This window comes from Talaromyces proteolyticus (assembly GCF_021365285.1).
Source record: "Talaromyces proteolyticus strain PMI_201 chromosome Unknown BGW36scaffold_3, whole genome shotgun sequence".
Classification (NCBI taxonomy): domain Eukaryota; kingdom Fungi; phylum Ascomycota; class Eurotiomycetes; order Eurotiales; family Trichocomaceae; genus Talaromyces; species Talaromyces proteolyticus.
In genome coordinates this window covers 2,857,671-2,882,410 of record NW_025764279.1, presented here as the reverse complement: position 1 = coordinate 2,882,410, position 24,740 = coordinate 2,857,671, and the positions used below count along the sequence as shown (strand labels likewise).

Below are 24,740 nucleotides of genomic sequence, written 5' to 3'. Positions count from 1 at the left end.
GTACGCCCAGGCAAAACATCCAACTCACTTGTACCAGCAAAAGTAAGCCTTCCCTCTTCTGCGAACATGTGAAACGATGTTTGGCGACGTTTGATAATAATTCTGGAATCAGACGTGTTTCGCGTTTCATTTTTTAGTCGTGTTTATTCTGCCGGTAAAATAAAAGCGGTGACAAGGTGGGCAGTTGCGAAGACGATTCGGAAGGCGGGAACCCCGCAGCAGAAATGGCGTCTTAGGCCAGGCAAATTATTAGTAATATTCTGGGAGGGAGTATTTGATAGTCGTGAACTCCGTGTATGCAAGAGTCCACCATCAACCAAGTCAGTTCGCCATCATGGAGGGGGCGGAGTCGATATACGCCACTTATCCTCCTCGGTTGACTGCAGCACAAGAGCAGTTTCTTGCTTCGACAATCAAGAATTGGACCATCCAGAACGGGCTCACAGTCAGGCCGCCGACGACATTTGTTTCCCAGGAAGCTGTTTCAAAAGGCGTTCTCGCAACGAATGCGCCGGTCACGTTGTTCCCTAGTCCGTTCCCCAAGACGTCCTTTGATGAAGCTAGAGCAGTACAGAAGACGTACAACAAGCTTTACGCGGATATCTCAAGAGACGAGAATTGGCTGGGTGAAATAATCCAAGAGTGAGGATCCCCTAGTAGTTCATGAAAGATATTGGTTTGAGATCGAGGTCGAAGGCCAAAGACCGGTTCGTCTGTGGCAAGCAGTAGTTGACGTGTCGTAGGCTTATCGATGTTGACGACTTCATTTCGGGTCTGTGGAAGGTTCATGATGCTGTTAAGAAGCAGGGTTATGTTCAATCCCTATCGCTAGGTCTTTTTCGGTCTGACTATATGATACATACTTCTTCTGGATCACAGAATCCGTCCCTGAAGCAGGTAGAATTCAACACTATCTCATCTTCTTTCGGTGGCTTGTCTTCTCGTGTTTCGGCCTTGCACTCAGAGTTACTGTCATTCCCCTCTGGTCACCAGATAAGCTATCCTCCACATCCATTGTTTGATGGAAGGGTTCCTCCTGAGAATGCCGCTGTTGAAACTCTGAGTGCCGGGCTGGCAGCGGCGCACGGCGCTTATGGATCTTCGAAATCCTCACCGTCACTTCCTTTGTGCATTCTGTTTGTTGTTCAGGAAGGGGAGCGAAATATATTTGACCAACTAGCTCTCTCGACAAGAATTTCCAATTTCCATAATATTCCTGTGTTCCGACTGAACACCACCGAAATCTTAGATCTGACGTCCGTCACGGACTCGAATTCTTCTCGACCTTTAATATATACTCCACCTCACGCTCCGAATACACCGTTCGAAGTGACAACAGTCTATTTAAGGAGCTTCTACGCCCCAACAGACTACAAATCAGAGCGAGACTGGGCAGCAAGACTGCACCTGGAGCGTTCCGCAGCCATCAAATGTCCTTCAGTGCTTAACCAACTCTCTGGCTGCAAAAAGATCCAGCAGGTTCTTGCCGATCCAAATCGACAAGACCACCTTTCCAGATTCCTTCCTCAAGGTGACTCAGACACCGCCGAGAGACTTCGTCGAACCTTTGCTCCACAATACGACCTCGCTGCCAATGGACGTGGCAGAGAACTCGCGCTCAACCCCGAAACAGCAGCATTCCACGTCCTCAAGCCTCAGAGAGAAGGGGGAGGGAATAACATTTACAAGACCGCCATTCCGGAATTCCTTCGATCGATACCTGAAAGCGACTGGAAGAGTTGGGTCTTGATGGAGTTGATCCAACCTCCAGAAGAAGCCAGGAATGTGGCTCTCCGCAGCGATGGGGAAGTTATCAGTGGACATGTCATTGGAGAACTAGGCATTTTCGGCACTATTTTGTGGTCTTCGAATGGAGAGATTCTTCATAATGAGGAAGGCGGATGGTTGATGCGGACAAAGGCGAAGGAAAGCGACGAGGGTGGTGTTGCAGCTGGTTTTTCGTCTCTTGATAGTATTATTCTTTATTAATATTCGCATTTGATTTGGTATAAATTAGACGACCGTGTTAGATGAAGAGAATCTATACAATCCATTTATTTGGCTCGATGATAGTAATCGCGCATCCAACGAAGCATCCAGATCCAGTGCTAGTGATTATTACGTGATATACGATTCTTCTTAATCTATCTCATTATTTTCCTCGTTTGAAATTTAGTCCTGTGCTCTGGGACACATGAGCCGCATTCCACAGAGCCACAACAGCTAGCGCCAACTTAAATTCAAATATTATTTCTGACATCACGGAGCATGCCACTAAGTTAAAACATTCAACACCTCTGATAATTTGACAGTGAGATCAAGACAAGAAACTATACCATTAATACACAACACGATTAATACCCAGAATATTAAGGACGGTCTTGTACATCTACATCCTCGCCGTCTCCATTATCCCACATACCGAGCAAGACATCGCTATAACCAGCACGCAGCCAATCACGGTGCAAGCTTGCAAACCAAATCAGTCGAGCAGCATGGACATCGACCATCCCAAGCCATCTACAACACATCCGAAACAGCACATCGATATCGACAATGACAACGTCCCAGCCACAACACGCCGCATAACAGCACGGAATCCGCCATGGACATACCTCAAACTGCAACTGTAAATACTTCACTTCACCACACCACCCCACAACTTCCATGCCCAGGTCTAACCATAGCACAGAATCACCGAACCGATCACCCGCCGCGTCCACCTCGACGCGCTCACCGCTCGAACCCATCTGAGCGCCGCACTCGCCCAGTTCCTCGGGTTAATGGGGACGGCGGTGTCGATTGATATCCTCAAGATTGAGGATGAGAATGGCGTTTTGTGGATCCGGGTCCCGCGCGAGGATGGTGCGGCTGTTGTGGCTGCTGTGAGTTCGTGGGTAGGGTCGTCTACGACGTCGTCGGGTCGAGGCGGCGTGGGTGAGGAAGAAGAGTGGGAGGAAGGGGGTGCGGTGGCGTGGAGGGTGTTGGCGAAAGGAAATTTTTTGGGGGCGGTTGCGCATGGGTCTGGGGGGGATGTGTTTGAGCCGTAATAATTTTCTTTGCTGGTTTGAATAAGGATTTTTGTTGGTTGTTTGTTGGTTGTTTAAGGGCTGGGGTTAGGAGTCCGGGTAAGCATTGCCATGTTATATGTATATAGTTAAGCATTGAAGCGCGAGGTATGTTCATAAAGTGTTCAAGTTGGAATTTATTTCATATGCATGCTTTTAGTAAATAGTAAAGCAGAATAACACCAACCAGCTCTGATATGCAAATGAATGGACAATTTTAAAACGCCCGCGACACCTCGCGCTTATAAAACACAATTTCAACAACAATTCTGCGCCTATATCAAGCCTTCACAGTAGCTTCAGTGTAAATCACTGCCGAATCTGATTCTTCACTACCAGAGACCTTTTTCGTGCTTATCACTTTGTATTTCAAAGCCTCACGAATTTCAGCGACACTGCGCTGTTTCCACTTCTCATAACTGTCTTCGCTCAACGGGTACATCACGAGGTTATCGCTGCAACTCGTGATCTCGTCGATCTTGGCCGGTGGCGTGGCTGTGATAATATCGAGCTCGGCGGAGAGTTGCTTGCAGTATGAATCAAGCGGGAGATCGTTCACATCATCGCCAAAGGGGTTCTCGAGTTCGCGACCAATAGCGACGAAGCTGAGGATGATGTATGCGGCAACTAGCAGGGTCAGTTTTTGACAGAATCAATTTAGGGATCACAAACTCACCAACTGAACCTGGAATAGCCAAATAATTTAGCGGGTCCACCAACTGAAATGGGAGAACCAAAATGTAGATCCACGCGATCTGAGAAATTGCAATGCAGTATGCCTCTGGCAAAGGCGTGTCGCGAACTCTTTCAGATCCGGCCAAAACTTCGCTCAAGGAGTTTACGGCGGTAATAAGTTGTCCTTCATATGTGGCGGAGTAGAATAAACCTTGTACTGTACAATGATTAACATACGCGGAGAGATGGTTCAAGATCTCCATCGGGAGATGACCCAAAGGCTTTTTGGCCCGTTTGATCAGTTTTCGAGGGTTTGATTCGGCGAAGGAAACACCCATGTATTCACCTGCTGCTTTCCAGGGAGTTTTCTGCAGTGGCTTGACGAGGTCTGGGTCATGAGCATCCCGAGCAAACGTGTCCAAGTGACCGACCAATTTAAAGAGGTCCGCGTAGGCGATAGTGGGTTCGAAGCGGAGGTTATGCTTTAACGCAACTGCAAAAGCTTGAACAAGGTTGAGAGCGGTCCTATAAACCACCGTTAATTATCTTCGGATTGTAGATATGTCTATCAGCTTACAATTTCTTGAGAAGGTCATCTTTTCCAAGTTCCCCCTCCCTTTCACGGGTGTGCAGCCAGATAAGACGAGCAATATTCCTTGATGCCATGATCAGTTGGGTCCAGTATTTCCGACCATCATTGTATCTACTATGCTGTTAGTGATCCATATCGTATAGGGGATCGTACTTGCTGTACCGTTCGTAGGCAGTGGAGCTTCGAAATGAGAGTGCTAAACCGACGACGAAACCAAGGACTGTGAGGAGAATACTCGCTACCGACACTAAATGAGAAGCTGTCAGCTTCCGTCTTCTTCCCTTCTCTAGCGCCGATTCTTACAATCCCATCTGAGCATCGTGACCAATGTTATCACAGTAGACCAAGCTGCTACGAAGAATAAGGGTAGAATCAATCTTGGTAGAATGCTGCCGTGCATTCGCAAGAATGTAGGCCATTTGGTGTGCCTACTCAGATCGCGGGGGCCGACCTATCAATCAATCAATCAGTCATTAGTCCAATTTAATGTCTATTGTGTTGTTTCAAAGGATCTCACAAAATAGTGCTCTATATCAGTCGACAGATCATCCCGATTGGCGAGCCAGCTTTTCTGAGACTCTCGAAGCTCGTTCACAGAAATCGGCCGTGACTTTGGTAGTGTGGAGTCGGTATTAGTTCGATGCGGGCCGTTTGTGAAGAAGGGGTCGTGGTGGCCGTGATGATCGTGTGCGTGGTGGTGAACGTGGGCTTGCACTGGAGCAGCGCCATCGCCCATGACTGGAGTTGCTCCTGGTACAGCAGCACCAGCACCAGCACCAGCAGCACCTGCTCCTCCAGCACCGCCAGCATCGGCAGTGGGAGCTGCTCCTCCCCCGTCCATGATGACAACCGAATATAAAAAGTTTACTTGAAAACCACAAGTTTAGTAGGTGAATTAGTCGAGAGTAGATGACTCGGGTGTGTTTTAAACAAAGCTTGACTCAGAAAAAAGTGGAGGAGAGGAATCAAACGAGGGCTAGAAGGAGAATTATAGACAAGAGAAATGAACGGCAAGGCTGAATGCAAAAGGAGAGACAAAAAGGAGGGTAGCATTAGCTGGAAGGAAAACCATCATGGACGAGGCAATTGTTAATATTGCATCAAGCAGCACGACAGACGTGCGGGCCATTTACAGGCTGACGGCATCGTCACGGATGTGCAGCGGACCAATTGGCAAGTGACAGCGGGTCTGCTCCATGGCCAGATGCAGTCTCGAGTGGCCAGGAGTCTAGGAGTAAAGTAAAAATAGGACGCCCAACGGTGAGCTGTTCTAGGCTGCGTCTGATACTTCAGGTGACAGGACGGCTGATGCCCGCGACCGTTTCAGGACAGGCGGACAAGCACCAATCAGCGGCGGCGGCGTAGTGGCATATGGGGCGGGAACAGCCGTAACACGCTAACTCAGTTAATGTCAGGGGCGAGAGTGGCAGTAGTGTACGTAATAAGAGCCTAGAACGCTGTTCTTTCTTCCAGAAATATTCAGTTTTACACTCGCTATTATCGTCAATAATGATTGTAGGAATGAATTGCCATTGTCCCTCTGTGCGTGCTGCATGGCCTTGTCGATGTACATTGATTGTATTGTATTCGGGCCGAATGGCGACGTGGCTGTTGTGGGGTTGTGCAGCATGCATGTGCCTCGTAATTTTTTTATTAGTAAAAGCGGAAATTTTCTGCAGTGGCCTGTCTCAGCTGCTGCAGTCGTATATGCAGTGGAACCTCTCAGCAGGAACCCTCGGAACTTGAAGCAGCCGCCTCCAAGCCTTCGGCTAAGCCCGATTCCAGCAGTCCATTCGCTGAAACTTTAAATCTCTGTTCTGATCAACGTGGTACCTCTCATCATGGAATTACGGATATTGTCCACAGAGTGCGTAGTAAGCACTTAACAGTATGCGCCGTCGCAGAAGGGACTATTCGCTACCAAGCCAGCTTCAGCCTCATGATTCTCTGCTACCGACGATAACCATTGGCCCTAGTGAATGCGTCGTGCGACAGATCAATTTTCCTGCATGTGCCGTCAGTCAAGCTTTTTAATATAAATAAAGCACCAATGTACAAGCGACGACGGGGCTGAGATGCGGCTATAATTCGGCGAGTATATCTTATTTATAGCATACCCAGAATTACGCTTATTATGGTAGATGACGGATAATACATCTACGAGGAGGGCGAGTAGGACAGATATGATGAATGTAGAATGTTCAATGGTATTATACGAAGAAGCCATTTAATAGACAATATCTTTCCACGTGTGGGTGCCTGAGGCTGAACTGATGGTGCCTGAGATGCTAGTTACACGATCACGTGGAGGCATTGCACAACCCAAAGTCAGATCGAGAATGAAGCTGCTTAATGATGATGTCAACCAAATGGATGAAGTGACGGTACTGTTTATTGCATCTAGAAAATAAATAGATACCATTTTTATTTTGATCGCCACTGTGCTCCATATTATATCGATCATATTCACTTCCTGGGTCTATATCAAGATCAGGTTCCAATAGGCAACAGTGACGTGGATTTGACATTACAACTGATTAAGCATTATGGAAACATGATGAGCTTCTCCTTATCAAGGAGCAATTAGCCGAATTGCCAAATCTACGGTATGCTCATGAGACCGAAATCCGGAGAATGCTATCCTGTCCAAAGGATGGTAGACATCGCAGAGCGATCAAAATGGCTCGAAAACCTCAATATTCGTTTATTCCATGGCGTTATAAACCATATATTTGGGTAAAAACAAACAGGTTTGCACTGAAGTGGATGTTGTGAACGGCCTTTGAAAATGGAAATGACTGCCTCTATCCAATTGCCTGGAAGATCCATTCATGCTATTGAATCAGTCTCTGAGTACAAACAACTAGCTACTGAACTAATCAATCCCATCTCATCCAACCCCTCTTCCCACGAGTCATCTGTACAGTGCTGAAGATCTCTATTGCTAAACAGGTCGCCAAATGTTGGTCTGTTTGCAAAATTTAAAGATCCACCAATGGTGTCCATCCAAGCTGCTTCGTTGCCTGCCTCCCACGATGCTTTAGTGGCAGGAAGAGGCATCTTTTCGATGCACCAGTCAGACGGTCCATCACAGCTAAAGCCAATATCCGTGGCTACGATGAGGGTAAGGATAAAGTACACGGTTGCCACACGAAAGCACGACTCTTGAAAGACCCAGTCTTTCCAATTGTGAACTGGACGTAGCGTCGAGCTGTTTGTATCGGTGTGTAAATGCTGACTTGTAAGGAACTTGAATATTTTCTGTTGACGAGCTATTAGTCGCTGCACATGGATAGAAAATGTACCCAAGGGCTTCTTACTCCAAGTGTGAATAGCAGAGCAATGTTGCCATGGGCAAATTTACCGTTCCTTCTTCTCATTCTCAACCACAGCAGAATATATAGGGTGATCGCCTGGCTAGCCGATAATAGTTCCCACTTGCCGAGCGTCTCGATCTTTGAAATATGCGTTAGAGCCGATAGATGATGCATATTCGAGTACAGCATTCTGAGCGTGTTCGATAAGGAACCATACCTGTTTATATATCTCTTCCTGCTGCTCGTGCACTATATCCCACAATGCAGCACAGTATAGATCTGCGGATGAACTGCCGCTGGCAAAGGCGCGAAGAAGTACTCCACAACTTTTCAATGGATTATTGATCGTGTCAAACTCCTTACAAGCACCTTGGAACTTCCGATGTATAAAGGCGACGTATGACATGTCCTGTGCAGCTTTAATTGTTTGGCCACATAGAAAACCCGTGACAAGCCGGCTCATTTGAGCATGCTGAGGGTCCGCCCAGTACTTTGGCTGGAATAAGCCTACTGAGAACTGTTCCAACGGAGTCAGAGACCGGGCTATATATGTATCACTCGAGTCATTGATTGCTCCCTCAAACCTGACTGACTCTGAGTGGCCTGACTCTGCTCCTGACTCCCCAAGGAAAGTTCGTGTTCTCAGCTGGCTCAAAATTGTATCTTGAGAATTCGTGTATCGTTTCCGCCGCTTGTGGTAGTCTGACATAACCGCCCGGCGGACAAAGCTGCGGCGTTCATCTCGGTTCTTGACCGGGTTGTCAGTCAGATTGATAAATGTGTACTCTGGCTGAGCAGCAGATAGGGCCATTGTGCTGCACTTCTGGCTCAGATGAGTTTCGTATTCTCGTATTAAGTTTTGATACCGTTACCGGCCTGATGCGGGACAATCTATTTACCGAAAGGATGTGTAACTAAGATACCATCCTCATTTGCTTGAGTGGATCGTGTGGCTACCATAGGTTTTGAAAACAAATCTGTACATATACTCAAGAACACTGTTGGATATGGAAGGCGATGTTGGGCAATGGCAATGCTGGAAGATGACAAAGCTGTTACGTCCGTCTTAATGCCGATGATCCACGCTAGTACTAACTCATGTATATACCCCTTGTTGGAGGCTCTCTACATACACCCACTCTGAAACAATCCTCCTTCCGTTTTCAAAGGTTTTTCATACTCATTTCTTCTAAGTCACGATGTTGGACCTAACTAGAGCTATAAGGTGGAAATGTTTTAGCCTGGTAGAAAAGTTCAACATACTATCTTATTCTATAGGGCCCTCGTTCATTTATTCATCGAAAAGGGCATTCTTTGCATCGTACGTATAGACTAATGGCGTATGCCAAGGGTTCGGACTGGTTCCCTTCGCAATCACCCATGCAGTGTCCAAAGCCTCGACAACCTCTTTGGGCAACGGGTCCTTCCACAGATCTGTGATATTTTGAGAAAGCTGCTCGGCCCTACTAACTCCGATAATCACTCCATCAAGGCCACCCTTTTGTGCAGGTTTCAGGGCTGAGTGGTGGACACACCAACGGAGTGCAACCTCTGTCATCGACAAACCATGCTTTCCTGCAGCCGCTCGGATCTTGTCGATTGCTCGGAAGTTGTTTTCGTTGAAGTACATGCTTCGGTAGATAGGCCCTAGGAAGGTATTTGTGTCATAACGACCACTGCAATCGCCGGTAGCGCTAGTGTACCGTCCTGTCAGTAACCCTCCACAGAGCGGGTTGTATATAACCACATCCAGACCATAGCGATGACAGGCCGGGATCACTTCCGTTTCAAGGTTTCGAGCTTCACATTTGTCAGTGTCTCCCCAAATAACATTGAATTACCGTCAATTCTTATGCGAACTTGAAGAACTTACCAATTGCATTATAAACCCCTTGGTAGATAGTCGGTCTGACCCACCCTCTGGCGCTACAGATCATTACAATCTCTGCCACCTCGTATGCAGAGTAGTTACTGAGACCGAGTTTCTTGAACTTTCCTTCTTTGTACAACATATTCACCTCCTTCAATGTCTCAGTGAACGGCACGGAGCGATCGGCCGCGTGCAGGTAGAAAATATCCACCTGCTCCGCGCCCAGCTCGGACAGAGAAGTCTCCAGATCCTTACGGAGGTTTGCCGGCCTGTGTGCACCCGGTATTTGAGGATAGGATTTCGTAGCTAACTCAAATCCACGCTCTTTCCAGCCGGCCTCGGCAGTGAAACGCTCCTGCTCGCCACTTGCATATATGCGGGCCGTGTCGATTTCATTGTACCCGTGGGTTTTTTGAAACATGTCAAGGTGGTGTTGAAATTCGGTCATGGAAGTGATGCGGCAGTCTTTACAGGTCTCAGGACCATAGGTCATAAGTCCAAGGATTACCCGGGGTTTCGTTGAATCAGCCATTATTTTGGGTGAGACTGTTGATCAGATATCGTTTTTTGGAAGGATTTTAAGGAATAAAAATTGAAATTATTTACCGTCTTATATGGGTAGTGAAATGCAGATATTTATACACGACATTCTAATCGACTTCAAGGGTGTGCTGCGACTAGATATTCTGTCGCGCAGTGATGTAGTTATTTCATGTAATACCAATTGTAGTAACGGTGAGCGGCGATGTACCTATTTAGAATTTGACTAGAGATTTTGGACTCCCTTACATTGGATGAAGTTTGGTTATTTGATTGATTTGTTTATGAATGGACTTGCTGCGTACTACTAGATATTGCCAAGCATTATAATGAATTACCCGATCAGGCATTACATAGAACTACCCAGCCCCGCTAGTCTCGGTTGGGCAATACATACTGCAGTCAAGTGTTTGATATATCTTCGTCAGCATATTCCTTGCCTAAGGCCGGTGAACGAGTCACGTGTAGTGCAAACAATGTCAAAAAAAAAATATACGGCTATAGTACCACTAGAAATCCTTACTGTGTAAGGGTTGTGCCCTTTTTGATATAGTGGTTAAAAGCCCGACAAACAATCTTTCAAATGTTGTTCATGTCATTTTCTCCCTTCCAGCTCAACTCTCGACTCGAGCCATCAACCCATTCAGCCATGGAGTCCAAGTAATACTGGTTTACCACTCTTAATCGCCGCTGTGAGCTGTACCAGTCGTAGTTTGGGAATAGTGGCTACTCTCGAACCCCGCATCCACTCTTTGCAATTAACACCTACACTCTCTACCCAACTTTTATGCTGATCGATGCCTCCTCTATTCCCCTACAGAACTGTTATCCATATGCTATACTAAGCCCAAACTTTCTCTTTGAGCGGTTTCCAACATGCATGTGAAATTCCGATGTGAGGTTCAAGGTTTATCTAGAACCTATGCGAATTCTTTATATGCATTGCCAAGTTCGACCTAATATTGTTTCCTAGGCTCGTTTCAGGCGAGAGATACGGAGTAATATAATATTAAACTCTTCCCGAATCTTCCGGCATGCTAGTTGCCGTGGGGAGCATCGGCCGACATGTGCCCGATTCATTCCGCTGTCTGCGTGGGAGAGAATGGAAATTTCAAATAAGTAGGCTCAACGGAGGAAGTTAGGAAATCAAGCGATTTTTCTTCTTTAATTATCTCTGTATTATAGGCTAGGGTCTCATTATGAGAATTGAGTAGCATTATCGATTTTTAAGCTCGTTACGCAGATTGAAAAATAATTTCAGTTGCTAGAGAAGGTAAGTTTCTTGGTTGGATAGGTGGGGAGATATCAATGGTTCGATACCAACTCCAAGAAAGAGCACGGCGGCTATACTAATAGCCTGCTACTGAATCAACACAAAATCATGGGCAACTCAAGTTCGAGCCAACGACTAGTCGGATTCTTGAGATGATCGTCGCGCTTTGGCTGGTACAGTTGACAGCATTCCGGGTCGCTCAAATGTTGGGATATTCCAGATATTCCAGCCATCTCCCCACCATGTAACCTGAAATCGACTAGGTAAGCTCATGCTCAGACGAGTTATATAACCGACTCGTACTCGGAAAGCTGGGGTGAATTGGTGAATTGGTGAATCGGCTTGTGAAGGATCCGGGAGCCGAAGAATGTGATGGTACACGTACGCTGTACGTAGACAAATAACTTGTTAGGAAGTGGATCCGTACCACAAGCGTACATACTCTGGGTCGACCTCCGTGGGTAATATTTCCCCACAGACCGGAATTCTAAGCAAGTTCTAACATGTCGAAAGCCCTACATGTGCCGGCAGTGGCTGTGGGGACTCTACGTGAAAGAAACTAGAAACTCAAAATGCTTTTTCTCTTGCACGGCGACGAAATGGGCGCGTTTTCATGCAGAACATTCAACACGTCGCCACGCTGGGCTATCGCTTCTCAGCTTAGTGCGGATGCAGTATTAAAACTAATAGAGAATCGCATTATGCGGGCTTAGTGCTATTAGCCCTACCAGGCCCTAACAGGCTAACCCTGGCTAGCGCGAGGCCATCGCGCGTACCATTCGCTGATCCGGATCGAAAAGCTCGGGCGCTCGGTGGGGTATCCACGCACTGCCGAACCGCGGCCAGAACTCGCCAAACGTATGATGATTGGCTGCAACCCCTTGAAAGGCAAATTTCTCGCGCGAGCCTGCCTGGTACGGGCTAGCAGAGGGCCCAGAGGCTATTTGATCCTGCAGCAAACAGCCAAAATAAATGAGAATAATTGGCCCATCCATAGTGGTCTCCATACGAACCAGCAAACGAGGTGCGCTGAAACTCAAACAATCAAAGCATCCTGGTCGCGCGGGCCTATCAGGATGTCTTGCTCGTGTCACCATCTATTATGATCGCTATGTGCCTCGGCCGCCTGACCAAGTAGGAAATATCTCCTCTCGAGATCCATCGAAGCGACGGCCTACTGCAATCATCCTCGTGAATTCTCCATCGCCTCTGGACCCTAGTACGCATACCGATTATTATGACCTGCCTGATCTATATATGCTCCGGCTTTTCCCCGGTCCATGTCGCCGCCCAAATGTTTTGCGGAGAAAGAACACCACGCACACACACACACATCTCGCAGTTCCCTCTAGAATCAGGGTGCGCACCGTATTGCCCTCGTTCAGAGATGACCGCTCATTCCATCTGACGTTGCTGTTTCTCTGGACGCCCTGTCTATCGCCTTTAATCATACATCCACATCGTCCTCATTCTCAGCGCAAGCCCTCATCTCGATATGGCCGATTTACTGCCTCCAGCCAGCGTGATGGCCACCTGGCCCACGCCGAATTATGTCGACCCCGAGCACCGAGGGCCCGGTCTTCTCGCCACGAACATTTTCTTATGCTCCCTCTCCTTTGTCATGACCACCATGCGTGTCTATACACGGGTACGGATCACGGCGACTCCGGGCATGGATGACGTCTTCGCGATCCTGGCTTTTGTACGAACAACCCATTCTCCGAGAAGGGATATTACTGACTCAAACTCGCTTTAGATAACGGCAGTCGCCATGAGTACAATTTCATCACTCGCAGACGCCCGGTATGGCTGGGACCGACACATTTGGGATGTCCCCATGGAGTGGATGCCCAATTCACTCAAGTGTCGTATGACTTTCCAAATTACATTCTCCCTAGCCTCCACCCTCACCAAGATCTCCCTATTGTGGTTCTGCCGTCGAATCCTTGGAAATGCCATCAGTGGCCCTTTCCGCAACTTGAATTATAGTCTGATTGCTTCCATGGTTTTTCTGGCCATGCTCTCGCTCGCTTTCATCTTCGTTACCTTATTTAACTGCCTGTATGTTGAGGTCTCTCTTGTCTTTTTGAGCATTGGCTAATATAGAGACAGACCGATTAAAGCCTCATTTGACTTGGCGCCAACTTACTCATACCATTGTCTAAATGGCAATGTCCTTGTTTTTGTCGCTAGTGTAATCAATCTATTCACCGACCTTTTGACCACTGTTGTCCCGATGCCATTGATTTGGAGGCTCAAGCTACCTCGGCGCCAGCGAATGGCTATCATTGCCATCTTTGGTTTGGGCATCGTTGTCGACATTGTAGGTTCGGTGCGGACATACTATGTATGGCAAGATGCAGTGGGCACCTGGGACTCGACATGGTACGCATGGCTGGTCGGTGTGACTGGCGCTGTGGAAATCCACATGGGAATCGTACGTGACACCTCTCCCTAATTCCTGATGTCATGACCATCTGACTCTTATCTCAATAGATCTGTGCCTCTGCACCAGCTCTCCGTCCTCTCCTGAAGACGGTTTTCCCTCACTTCCTGTCAACGGGACGCACGACTGACTATGGATATGGAAACTACGGACGGAGCGGCAACAATAAAAGGACATGGCCCACAACGTCGCGGTCTCAACACTCAAAGGTGCATGTCACGTCAAAGTCAGGCGACTTCGATCCTTACTACAATCAGGGCTCTGCGGCAGAACCTGTCGGGATAATCCGCACCGTCGAACTAGAGACATTCGTTGAAGAACGCAACGATACGGGCTTCGACGCGCACCAGTCCCGTAGCCCGAGTTCTGATGGCTTGGCCTCGATTGGTGGTAACGATGCATCGAGTCGATCGAGCCTGAAGCGGTACGAGTCGGATGGCGAAACTCCATTCCGACATGTGTCATGATTTGTATGATTTCCTTCTGATTCTGTATTATACACTTATCAAAACGCTATTGTTTTTGCTATCTTACTACCATTATACCGTCGAACGGAAAACGATGAGAATTATGTCTCATACCGAAAAGTGTATGGCGTTTGGATGGAATTATTAAATTTGTAATTCTAATTGAGCCGGCATGGCTTTCAGGTTCAATTAATAGATGTCCATATATATTCTCTATATTCATCGTTGTTGATTCAATCGAGAGTGTGTATCACCGGAAACTGACAAGTTAAGTGTAGTCTCCAATGCTTTCACGAGCCAATGCGATGTATGGGATAAGAGAATATTCGATGAGATCTTTTTAGAACGCTGCTTCTGCTAGACGTACGCTCTCCATCACCTGGCCCTTGACCACACTAATCAAGAAATTCTCCCCATTATTCCCCACCGCATGCACAAGCACATTATCTCCATACCCGCAGTCCGCCTGCCCAGGTCCAGTCTCCTCGTACTGGGCAAAGCTCTCCTTGTCCAACCCATTTCCAGCATCCAGAAGCACTCTCAGCGCATACTCGCGCGCATCGCCATACGACGTGAAGATTCCTTCGATATTGATATCGCGACTGTTTCCCTCCTCTTCGAGTTTTGTCTTCGCCTGAATGACGAAGTAAAGATCTGTGGTGATTCTGCCATCTTCGTGTGTGGACACAGGCTTGCCGATAATCGAGGGCGTGGTGAGGATGCGAACGCGGTATGTAGACCCGTCCGTGGCGACGGCATGGACCACCTGCCCGTCATCCTCGTTATTCCCATTCGCCTGGCTGGTCTCGTATGTCTCGAACCATTCCCGTTCGTATCCTGCGTCAAAGAGACATTGATGCGCGGCGGATTTGGCAGATGCCAGGGAGATGTATGTGCCAGGAATGCGGAGTTTCTGATATTTGCCATTGGGGTCTTTCTGTAAATGAGAGATTATGAATAGGATATGGTAGAGTTGCTCGGGCTGGCTGTTGCCTGAGATAGTGGAGTTTACTGTCATGTTGAAACGAAGTCGTTCGGAAATATTAAGATTGTGATGGGACGAGTCGTAATTGTGAATACATTGCACATGAAGTGAAACCCCGTCCGTCTTCTATCTATATCATATATTATACCTACAGAGAATTAATTTGATTGTTGGTCAATCTCATTGGGTTTGATGTGGCGTGATACCCGGGCAGAACTCGGGATGCTTGTATGACCTGTTGCATGGCAGCCGTTTGGGCTGGACCTGACGTATTCGGAGGCGCTTTGCAACATGCCATGATTATAAGCAACATCATAATTATAAGTTGAATGCTTTGTTGCCATTCCTAGTTACAGAGGCGTGGCTTTGTGTCCTGATTGGCCAGAAGCTATGAAAATGGTAGCCGCTAGCTAGGGTCTCCAGTTTCACTGAATATAAAGTATTTATAGGTTATATTAAATCTTAAGTCAATAGGTATATAAATTAATATAAATATATTTTAGGTATTCCCAACATATTTCATATCAATCACACAACCAACTCATCTAGATCGGCTTGTGGTTTGGTTCTAGATCATACGATTTCTGAGTCATAATGTACCAGGAAGACATGTCACACCATCGAAGATTCTTACAAAGCTTAAAGAAGGAAGAAAAGCCCTTCGTAAAAGAGGAGCACATGCGGTCCGCAGAGAACTTTTTCTAGGGTAATATTCTGTCTTCACGAAATATCCTCTCGACTCGCAATACAATCTTGAAAAGATTCTAGTTCTTGTTTACCCTAGATGTCCCGCGTGCGGTATCATATACATTGCCTGTCGGATTCTGGAGCAGCTTGGGTATCGAGTCGCTAATCTGGATGGTGTTGCATCTCTCCTACAAGAGAGCATGTCTGATTAAAGAAGAGGAAGAAGAGGAAGAAGAGGAAGAGGAAGAGAGAGCATGTCGAGATGTAAAGTTATGCGAGTCGAAAGTGCTTGTGCTTATCGGCCTTATCAGAGGCTAACCATGTATAGGAAAAGCAAAGCATGATTAGGATCCTGCTGCTTTGTCATACTTGCGACATCTTGCATTATTGGAACCATCAATACTATTACCTACTCTAATACTGATTCTTTTATCTTATGAAATGCGGCATGACAGCAAAAATCGTAAAACCGTGAATCGCCGCCGAACCACCGCAGCTTATACATGCTGCTTCAGGAATAGTGCCGGCGTCGGCACCGACGTGGCTACAGCGATTGGCTGCAATCGCCGAGCAGCATCATTATCGCGGGGCAGCTCCTGTGCTGCGAAGCTCTCGAATCACACGTATAAATAACATTAGCACGGACTTCCCCAACCTTCCGTTGATCTCATCCTCTCAATATCTCTCATCACCATCCTGGACTCCGTTTCCTTGCTGTGTCGTACCGCCTGTCCGTGTAAATTGCATATTAGTCCTCCGGACTGAGTCTACAGTGAGTTCGCCTCGATTGATCAGCGACGCTCTGTCAAACGACATGCACTAATTGGAGGTGACGTAGGAGAGAATGGCCTCTGCCCTTCGATCGCGTTTGAATGTCAGGCCCGCTGCCTGCTTCAGAGCGACGCGCTCCTTCAGCACTGCCTCTGTCCGCCGTGGCCCCCAGCCCTTCGTCGCGGACGAGCCCAAAGCCCCTTCAGTACAAACTGCCATTCCCGGCCCGAAGAACCAAGCTGCAGCCAAGGAGCTCGATGAGGTTTTTGACATTCGCAGCTTGAACCTCCTCGCTGATTATTCCAAGTCGGTGGGAAACTAGTATGCAATTACCCTCTCAATGAGATGAGGATAGAGTTACTAACTGGGTGGCCTAGTCTTGTTGACCTTGACGGCAATGTTTTCCTCGATGTGTATGGTTGAAGACACCTATTTGACGAAATATATGTTCTAACACTTCCCAGTTATGCACAGATTGCCTCCATCCCCGTGGGTTACAATAACCCTCATCTTGCTAAGGCTGCGAACACCCCGGAAATGATCCGAGCTCTCATTGACAGGCCCGCTCTTGGAAACTTCCCTTCTGCAGACTGGTCTCATATTGTCAGGACTGGTCTTCTCAAGGCCGCTCCCAAGGGTCTCAACCAGGTTTTCACCGCTCTTTCTGGCTCTGATGCCAACGAGACCGCCTACAAGGCTGCTTTCATGTATCGTCGCCAGCAGGAGCGTGGCGGACCTGATGTCGACTTCTCCGAAGCAGAATACAAGTCTGCCATGATCAACCAGAGCCCTGGCTCCCCACAACTGTCTATCATGTCCTTCAAATCAGCTTTCCATGGTCGTCTCTTCGGCAGTTTGTCCACAACCCGAAGCAAGCCAATCCACAAACTCGACATTCCTGCCTTTGACTGGCCACAGGCCCCATTTCCCGCTCTCAAGTACCCTCTGGAAGAGCATGTGAAAGAGAACGCCGAGGAGGAGCAGCGCTGCCTCCAGGAAGCCGAACGCATCATCAAAGAGTTCCACAACCCCGTCGCCGCTGTTGTCGTCGAGCCTATCCAATCCGAGGGTGGTGACAACCATGCCTCTCCCGCTTTCTTCCAAGGACTTCGCGATATCACTAAGCGTAACAACGTTCTTTTCATCGTTGACGAGGTCCAGACTGGCGTTGGTGCCACTGGAAAGTTCTGGGCTCACGACCACTGGAACCTGCAATCACCCCCCGACCTGGTCACCTTCTCTAAGAAGGCTCAAACTGCTGGTTACTACTATGGCAACCCGGCTTTACGCCCCAACAAGCCATACCGCCAATTTAACACCTGGATGGGTGACCCGGCCCGCGCCATCCTGTTCCGCGCCATCTACGAGGAAATCGAAAGCAAGGACCTGGTTAGAAACACTGCTATCACTGGTGACTACCTCTACGGTGGCCTTGAGAGTCTTGCTAAGAAGTATCCCCACGCAATCCAAAACCTTCGTGGCAAGGGCCAGGGAACATTCATTGCCTGGGACTCTCCTAACCGCGACGAATTCCTCGTGAAGGCCAAGTCTGTCGGCGTCAACATTGGCGGAAGCGGAGCCAGTGCTGTTCGTTTACGGCCAATGTTGATCTTCCAGCAACATCATGGTATGTTATATGTTATCTCCTCATCTAGTTTTTTGACCACCTGCTAAATTATTTTGTAGCCGATATTCTCCTTGAGAAACTGGAGACTCTCATCAAAGCTTAAATTAAATGATCGATTATTTCTGCTACTTTTTGCGGGGTTTGAGGTAACGGCGTTTGTACGATGTTTATTTGTTGAAAAATAATTGCCATTATTTTGGGAAATACCGAGCAATGACTCGTGGCGTTGGTATCGATGCTATATAGTTAATTGGTAGTTCAAATTTTACCGCAGGTGTAAATGCTAAGCTTCTCTCTCCTGGATAATCTCTGGAGGGCTCTTGTTGGCTATGAGCTGAATTTCAAATGTTTGAGACCTTAATTATCACACGCTGTTTAACGCCATTCCAGACAACCCCCGAACACCGAACCGAGACAGGACCATGTCTAATAAAAAACCATTGCGTATATACCAAATAACTTTTCTCGACCATCATAGCTGTTTCACGATTCTTCTTCGTTTGCACTTCCATCTCGCCTACACCAATCCACGTAATTAGCCGCGTATCCCCTTTGTACACCAATCAACCAAACTCACGGAATATATTTGATCCCAGCATCTTCCAAAGACGCCACTGTCTCAGTGGGCAGCGTGCCCGTGACCTTGATGGCATAAGTGCCAGGCACATACCCCTCTAAACGCTGCCAGCGCGCGACCCAGCTCTGCCGCTCGTCCACGATAGATATTAACCCTTCAAAGACCTGTGACGTGCACTCCTGGATCGCATCGTTGTTGCCGCGGAGTTGCAGGACATGGTCGCAGTTGGGACAGCCTTCGCGATTGAATTTCTGCGTAGAATAGACTCATCAGCCAAGGGTTCTTGGGCTAAAAGAGAATGATCTGGCTGGAGATGGAGGACGACTCACGTTCTGCGGCATGACCACGGAGCACACCATGCACGCGCGAAGCGTGCGCATTTGTCCCGGGGGAACGATGAAAGAGGTCATGTTATCTGGTAGCTAGCTATGCTACTCGAAGAAAGCAGGTCGCGAGGAGACGAAGATATATACTTGTATGTGGTGTAGTAGTCACGTTTCGAGCTGCGGAAGGTGGCTGGCTTAGAAGAAGCAATGCGGACAGCGAAACGGAAGCCGAGTGTTCTGGAAAGATAGAAAAGTGAGCGAAGTCGGATTGGCAAAATGCGGGCGCCCTGACAATCCGCCGCCGACTTTTGCAACCAAAAAACCCCCCGGCTTTCTCCATCTGCAAGAGACTGACTCATCGGCCCTCGAAGAAATACTTAGAGGCTGAGAATTATTGTTTTAGATTATTTCCACGGTGCATCGTGCAGAATCTTCTACAACTTTGGTGTCTTGCCGCCAGCTCTTTTGATCTCGTGCCAGTGCGGGACTCTGTGCGCCCTTCTTTCTCAGTTCTTTTCTTCTCTCTTTGGCTTCAGTTTCAGGTTCTTTTTTCTTCAGGCTTGTTCAACTTGATCTGTGATATATTTGTTCTCTGATGACTTCCTCCGCTGCCGACGCTGCCTCTGCGCTGAAGCAGCAAGGCAACAAGGCATTTGCGAAGCATGATTGGCCCACTGCCATCGATTTTTATAGCCAGGCTATCGACAAATATGATAAGGAGCCTTCGTTTTTCTCTAATCGCGCTCAGGTATGTGTGTTGTAGCAGGTTGTCGGCACTGCATTGATGCTTACACTCACTCGCGACAGGCTCACATCAAATTGGAGGCTTACGGATATGCTATTGCCGATGCGACCAAAGCCTTGGAGCTCGATCCGTCATATGTCAAGGTAACCTAGCTCTTCAAATGTTATAACGAGTCATATTCTAACATGGTGTCTAATATAGGCCTACTGGCGACGAGCGCTGGCTAACACGGCCATCCTAAACCCGCGTGCTGCCCTCAAAGACTTCCGGTCCGTCATCAAGAAGGAGCCCAACAACAGGGATGCGAAATTGAAGCTGGCAGAATGCGAGAAACTGGTTCGCCGAATGGATTTTGAGAAGGCTATCGAGGTAGCCGAGCCTGCGTCAGTATTCGAGGACTTGGATATTGAGTCTATCATCGTTGAGGACAGCTACGACGGTGTCCATCTGGGAGAGGAAATGACGCAGGAGTTTATCGATGATATGCTCGAGAGGTTCAAGAATGGAAAGAAGATACACCGCAAATACGTGTTCCAAATCATCAAGAACGTATTAGACCTTGTTAAAGCGGAGCCGACAATGGTGGAAATAGGAGTGGATCAGGGTACCAAGCTCACGATATGTGGTGACACGCACGGTAGGGGATATTGATTTGGCTGTCTGGTTCTTTGCTGATTTTTTTTACAGGCCAGTATTTCGATCTCCTGGAAATCTTCCGACTAAACGGTTACCCATCGGATACCCATGCATATCTATTCAATGGAGACTTTGTCGATCGTGGATCGTGGTCGACAGAGATCGCTCTTCTCCTCTACGCATACAAGTGGCTGCGACCACAAAAGTTCTTCTTGAACCGAGGAAACCACGAGACGGATGACATGAACAAGGTGTACGGCTTCGAAGGGGAGTGCAAGGCCAAGTATAGCGAGAATGTTTTCAAAGTCTTTTCCGAATCCTTCTCCGCACTGCCACTGGCTACGCTGGTCGGCGACAAATATTTCGTGCTCCACGGCGGCCTGTTTTCCGATGACAATATATCGCTAGATGACATCCGGAAATTGAACAGGCATAACCAGCGCCAACCGGGCCAGTCTGGCCTTATGATGGAGATGTTATGGACGGATCCCCAACCAGCCCCAGGCCGTGGTCCGAGCAAGAGAGGCGTTGGTCTTCAATTCGGACCTGATGTGACAAAGCGATTCTGTGAAAGGAACGGCCTGGAAGCTGTCATTCGTTCGCACGAAGTTCGGATGGGTGGTTATGAAGTCGAGCATGATGGACGCTGTATCACGGTATTCTCGGCGCCCAGGTATTGCGATGCCACTGAGAACAAGGGTGCATACATCAACGTTGGACCGGAATTGAAGCTCGAATATCATGTCTTTGACGCGGTTCCTCACCCCGACATCAAGCCAATGGTAATTCTACCCCTCCCCTTCTCTCCCCTTCTTGCGGAATATGGATGTAAGTAACTAACAATATGACGCAGGCTTATGCGCAAAACTCTCTCATGTCTATGATGTAGATGCTTCACGAAAAATAGACCAATTGAATGACCATTTTTGAGTCCATCTATAAGACGACAGAATATCTTTCTATATGTACTATTATTAAGGGTAGACTAAATCAACAAACCATCGCATATTCGTATTCATAAGCAATCAGGGTGGCGCTGAACAGCTAACGTCAACAATCTTCACTGACCGGCGACGACAATGCCGTGGTTACTCAACGTGATTGTTCGTCGAAATTCAAGAAAGTCTAATGACGAAGGAGCATGTCTAGAGTTCGTGATCTTACGAAGCTCCCCTACTACTGAGTCAATTGGTGGGTTGGAGGCTGACACTTTTGGTGGTGGACTATATCAAAAGGGACCTATTAGAATGGCAATAGATTGTTAGCTCACATTATATGGAATTTCACTTGGCTCAATTTTTTTTCGAGAGGATTTATTTGATTTAAGAGGTCCGATCTTTGCAATCCACATTTCATCTAGGTTTGGATGAATAGAACGCTGGGTGGATTGTAGATCTGGAGGGAAACAAGCAAGTACCACAAAGACACAGTTAAGATTTTCTTTTGAATCTCAAAAATGAAAATGTAAAGTCTTATTTCGTTGGTGAAGTTCAATAGCCTGTCACATATAACCAGTGTTCGTTCTCATAAAGAGGCAATATGTGCATATATATATGCCACCTTTATTAGAGCTTTCAGATCTTGTAGGGTGTTAGAATAGGGACTGGTTAGATAAAGATCATTAGGTCGAATTTGTATAATCCATTCCGTCATACCTTCATGGCTTCAGTAGCGTTGAAAACCAATAGAAACTCGGTCTTTTCGCATATGCCATTTTCTAATTTCCCCACTGCTTCAAAGCGTTACCGGGGTGCCCCGCAGCCCCTCGCGTTTGAGCACTTTATATTTCTGGAGGCGCAGCTCTTTCGAGGTGTTCCTGTCCTTGTATACCGTTCAGCAAACATGGAATTCGACCCAGAGACGCGTAAGCTATTCATTCACCCATAAACTAAGCGCCTCATTCTAAGCTTGCTAACGGATTCGGGCTTTTCAACAGCCCAGTACTTAACGTCAGATCCGACCAGTTTCGCTTCGGTGTCGGTTCGAGAGAGATGGCCGGTTATTCTTGTTCGTCAATCCATGCAGCTTTTTTCTGGCACATCACTAATTAACTAATGAATGACACCAGACTGGTGCAATCGACGATCTCCACCGGACAGTTTCCCAAGTCCCCGATGCTGAAAACGAGAAGCAGGCCGAAGGGAAAAGTATCATTGAAGAGCTGGCCAAGTTGAAATATGAAGTGCAGCATGATCGCAAATTGACGTGAGTTATGCTCCAAGAGGCTCTGCCTTCTAGATTTTTTCATTCACCGTGTTAAATATCGAATTTGCAAAGTTTAGCCCCTTAGTCGACGATGGTGAACCTGATATCGCCGATTATAACAAAGATCTGGAACAACGTGGAAATCCATCGTGGCATAATGTGCCATGGCTCTATTCTGAATGCTATCTTTGTATGATCTATCAATTGGGATATGGAAATTAAGACTAATAAATCTCAGACCGGCGGATTGCAACGTTTTTCAACCTATCCAAGTACTGGAAAGGCTACGATGTGTTTTCACGCCAGAAGATTTCTACCTTCAAATCTTCTCGTCCGGCCGTCTTGGAACTAGCGGCAAGATACAAATCTCTCGCACTTGAGGTCGAGAAGGGTAGTCAGGGGCTCAGTCCAGCGCAGGTCGAAGACGCCGAGCGATTGATCTTCACCGAAATGTGCGAAATTTGCCTGTGGGGCAACGCAACAGACCTGTCGCTGCTCACCACGCTCACATACGAGGATATCCAGAAACTACAAGGCTCTCAAGCGCGCAAAGCGTCGGAAAAGAACATCATTGTCAACGACACGAACGCCGCTTATGACGCGCTGCGCGACGCCCGCAAAGAGAAGAAAGACGGCGAACGACGGGTCGATATTGTTCTGGACAATGCTGGCTTCGAGTTGTTTGTCGACTTGATTCTCGCTGGCTATCTTCTCTCTGCGGGGCTCGCGACAACCGTCGTTTTGCGACCAAAGGTCATCCCATGGTTCGTTTCGGACGTAATTCCAAAGGACTTTGCAGATCTGTTGAACGCGCTTGCCAACCCGCAGGCATTCTACACGGCCGCTGATGACTCTGGTCAGCAGCATGCACCTCTTTCGGAGAGGGAGGTGGAGGAAGTGAGTTTCCTGTTCGGTCAATGGAGCCAGTTCCATGCGGAGGGCAAATTGGTTCTTCGACCGCACAGGTTCTGGACCGGGCCAGGCAGCTTCTGGCGTCTGCCTTATGTAGCGCCTGGTCTTTACGAGGACTTAAAGACGGCCGAGCTTGTTCTTTTCAAGGGTGACTTGAACTATCGCAAACTCACGAATGATGTAAGTTTGAACAACTTCTACTGTCAAGGAGGAGAGAAGTTGGAGGTTGGAAGTGATGCTAATACTATTTGTTTCAGGCTGCCTGGGACCCAACGACTCCATTCACACAAGCCATCGGACCACTCGGTCCCAAGTCTGGAGTCCGTATTCTTTCTTTCCGAACTTGCAAAGCCGACGTTGTTGTCGGTCTTGCTCCGGGTGAAGACGAACGTCTCAGACAGGTGCCTGGTGGCGGCGGTGATTCTGGGGCCAGGAAATGGGCATGGAGCGGTAAATGGGCTGTTGTGTCGTTTTCTGACGGAAAGACTTGATTGCTCTGGCTCGTAATGTGGTTAGTGTAGCTACGCTTTAGACTCGTAGAGATTCTTCAACTAGACATAAAAAGCGCCAATTGTATTGATTTAGACGCCGGCAGTAATAGAATGGTATCACGCTCTTGAGGTATCTTTAAATGACAGAGACAAGAACAAGAACACGAACAAGAAACAGAGTATTGACGTTGATGTCATATTCCATGCTTGTGCATCCATTAATCTGAACTGAAAAGTCATGGTTTGAACGTGTCCCCTAGGAATTGCGCTTGGACGATTGTAGAGTCTGAAGGGCTTTAATATGGGAGAACCATCAGGAAAATACTTTGACATTTTCTTTCCCGTCCTCTTTGCTTCTGTTTCCCTCCTCTTTGCTGAAGTCAAACCTACGCTGATGCAGCCCGCTCAGGTGTTATGTTATTCCCCTCTTGGGATGAGGATGGCGCCCATCGACTTTGTGATAATGGTAGTGATGAAAGCGCATCTTGGCTGCGTGCTTGAATGCGGAATTGCTGGTGCCTGCGATCATC

At 47.6% G+C, this 24,740-nt stretch overlaps 10 protein-coding genes across 10 annotated transcripts; 5 read left to right on the top strand and 5 right to left on the bottom strand.

The window, feature by feature from the left end:
* Window positions 1–334: 334 nt before the first annotated feature.
* BGW36DRAFT_356669 (putative glutathione synthetase) lies at window positions 335–1,989 on the top strand (the record flags this gene model as incomplete). Its single annotated transcript, XM_046213803.1, has 2 exons — window positions 335–642; window positions 744–1,989. The coding sequence occupies 2 exons, from the start codon at window positions 335–337 to the stop codon at window positions 1,987–1,989; spliced, it is 1,554 nt and encodes a 517-aa protein (XP_046075931.1).
* A 506-nt stretch (window positions 1,990–2,495) lies between these two features.
* BGW36DRAFT_424826 (uncharacterized protein) lies at window positions 2,496–3,050 on the top strand (the record flags this gene model as incomplete). Its single annotated transcript, XM_046220023.1, has 2 exons — window positions 2,496–2,629; window positions 2,693–3,050. The coding sequence occupies 2 exons, from the start codon at window positions 2,496–2,498 to the stop codon at window positions 3,048–3,050; spliced, it is 492 nt and encodes a 163-aa protein (XP_046075930.1).
* Window positions 3,051–3,348: 298 nt separating this feature from the next.
* BGW36DRAFT_424825 (UPF0187 domain membrane protein) lies at window positions 3,349–5,176 on the bottom strand (the record flags this gene model as incomplete). The annotated part of the gene is made up of 6 exons (XM_046220022.1): window positions 3,349–3,695; window positions 3,745–4,268; window positions 4,321–4,446; window positions 4,498–4,582; window positions 4,639–4,786; window positions 4,853–5,176. 6 exons carry the CDS (start codon window positions 5,174–5,176, stop codon window positions 3,349–3,351), a joined length of 1,554 nt encoding a protein of 517 aa, XP_046075929.1.
* Window positions 5,177–7,153: 1,977 nt separating this feature from the next.
* BGW36DRAFT_373061 (uncharacterized protein) lies at window positions 7,154–8,709 on the bottom strand. Its single transcript, XM_046215547.1, has 2 exons — window positions 7,870–8,709; window positions 7,154–7,790 (listed from the first exon to the last, which is right to left on the bottom strand). The coding sequence occupies exons 1-2, from the start codon at window positions 8,461–8,463 to the stop codon at window positions 7,611–7,613; spliced, it is 774 nt and encodes a 257-aa protein (XP_046075928.1). The 5' UTR covers window positions 8,464–8,709; the 3' UTR covers window positions 7,154–7,610.
* A 234-nt stretch (window positions 8,710–8,943) lies between these two features.
* BGW36DRAFT_395170 (NADP-dependent oxidoreductase domain-containing protein) lies at window positions 8,944–10,054 on the bottom strand (the record flags this gene model as incomplete). Its single annotated transcript, XM_046218008.1, has 2 exons — window positions 8,944–9,452; window positions 9,526–10,054. 2 exons carry the CDS (start codon window positions 10,052–10,054, stop codon window positions 8,944–8,946), a joined length of 1,038 nt encoding a protein of 345 aa, XP_046075927.1.
* Window positions 10,055–12,830: 2,776 nt separating this feature from the next.
* On the top strand, window positions 12,831–14,248 carry BGW36DRAFT_395169 (uncharacterized protein; the record flags this gene model as incomplete). Its single annotated transcript, XM_046218007.1, has 4 exons — window positions 12,831–13,037; window positions 13,092–13,396; window positions 13,448–13,772; window positions 13,832–14,248. 4 exons carry the CDS (start codon window positions 12,831–12,833, stop codon window positions 14,246–14,248), a joined length of 1,254 nt encoding a protein of 417 aa, XP_046075926.1.
* A 340-nt stretch (window positions 14,249–14,588) lies between these two features.
* Window positions 14,589–15,266, bottom strand: BGW36DRAFT_356664 (uncharacterized protein; the record flags this gene model as incomplete). The annotated part of the gene is made up of 1 exon (XM_046213802.1): window positions 14,589–15,266. The coding sequence occupies one exon, from the start codon at window positions 15,264–15,266 to the stop codon at window positions 14,589–14,591; it is 678 nt and encodes a 225-aa protein (XP_046075925.1).
* A 1,498-nt stretch (window positions 15,267–16,764) lies between these two features.
* On the top strand, window positions 16,765–18,421 carry BGW36DRAFT_356663 (4-aminobutyrate transaminase gata; the record flags this gene model as incomplete). Its single annotated transcript, XM_046213801.1, has 4 exons — window positions 16,765–17,012; window positions 17,069–17,104; window positions 17,156–18,318; window positions 18,378–18,421. 4 exons carry the CDS (start codon window positions 16,765–16,767, stop codon window positions 18,419–18,421), a joined length of 1,491 nt encoding a protein of 496 aa, XP_046075924.1.
* An 85-nt stretch (window positions 18,422–18,506) lies between these two features.
* On the bottom strand, window positions 18,507–19,560 carry BGW36DRAFT_118573 (putative transcriptional elongation protein Spt4). The gene is made up of 3 exons (XM_046209272.1): window positions 19,225–19,560; window positions 18,896–19,146; window positions 18,507–18,835 (listed from the first exon to the last, which is right to left on the bottom strand). Exons 1-3 carry the CDS (start codon window positions 19,303–19,305, stop codon window positions 18,802–18,804), a joined length of 366 nt encoding a protein of 121 aa, XP_046075923.1. The 5' UTR covers window positions 19,306–19,560; the 3' UTR covers window positions 18,507–18,801.
* A 256-nt stretch (window positions 19,561–19,816) lies between these two features.
* BGW36DRAFT_395165 (serine/threonine protein phosphatase PPT1) lies at window positions 19,817–24,210 on the top strand (the record flags this gene model as incomplete). The annotated part of the gene is made up of 9 exons (XM_046218006.1): window positions 19,817–19,969; window positions 20,029–20,109; window positions 20,168–20,603; window positions 20,654–21,384; window positions 22,544–22,609; window positions 22,671–22,807; window positions 22,885–22,997; window positions 23,046–23,899; window positions 23,977–24,210. 9 exons carry the CDS (start codon window positions 19,817–19,819, stop codon window positions 24,208–24,210), a joined length of 2,805 nt encoding a protein of 934 aa, XP_046075922.1.
* Window positions 24,211–24,740: the final 530 nt, after the last annotated feature.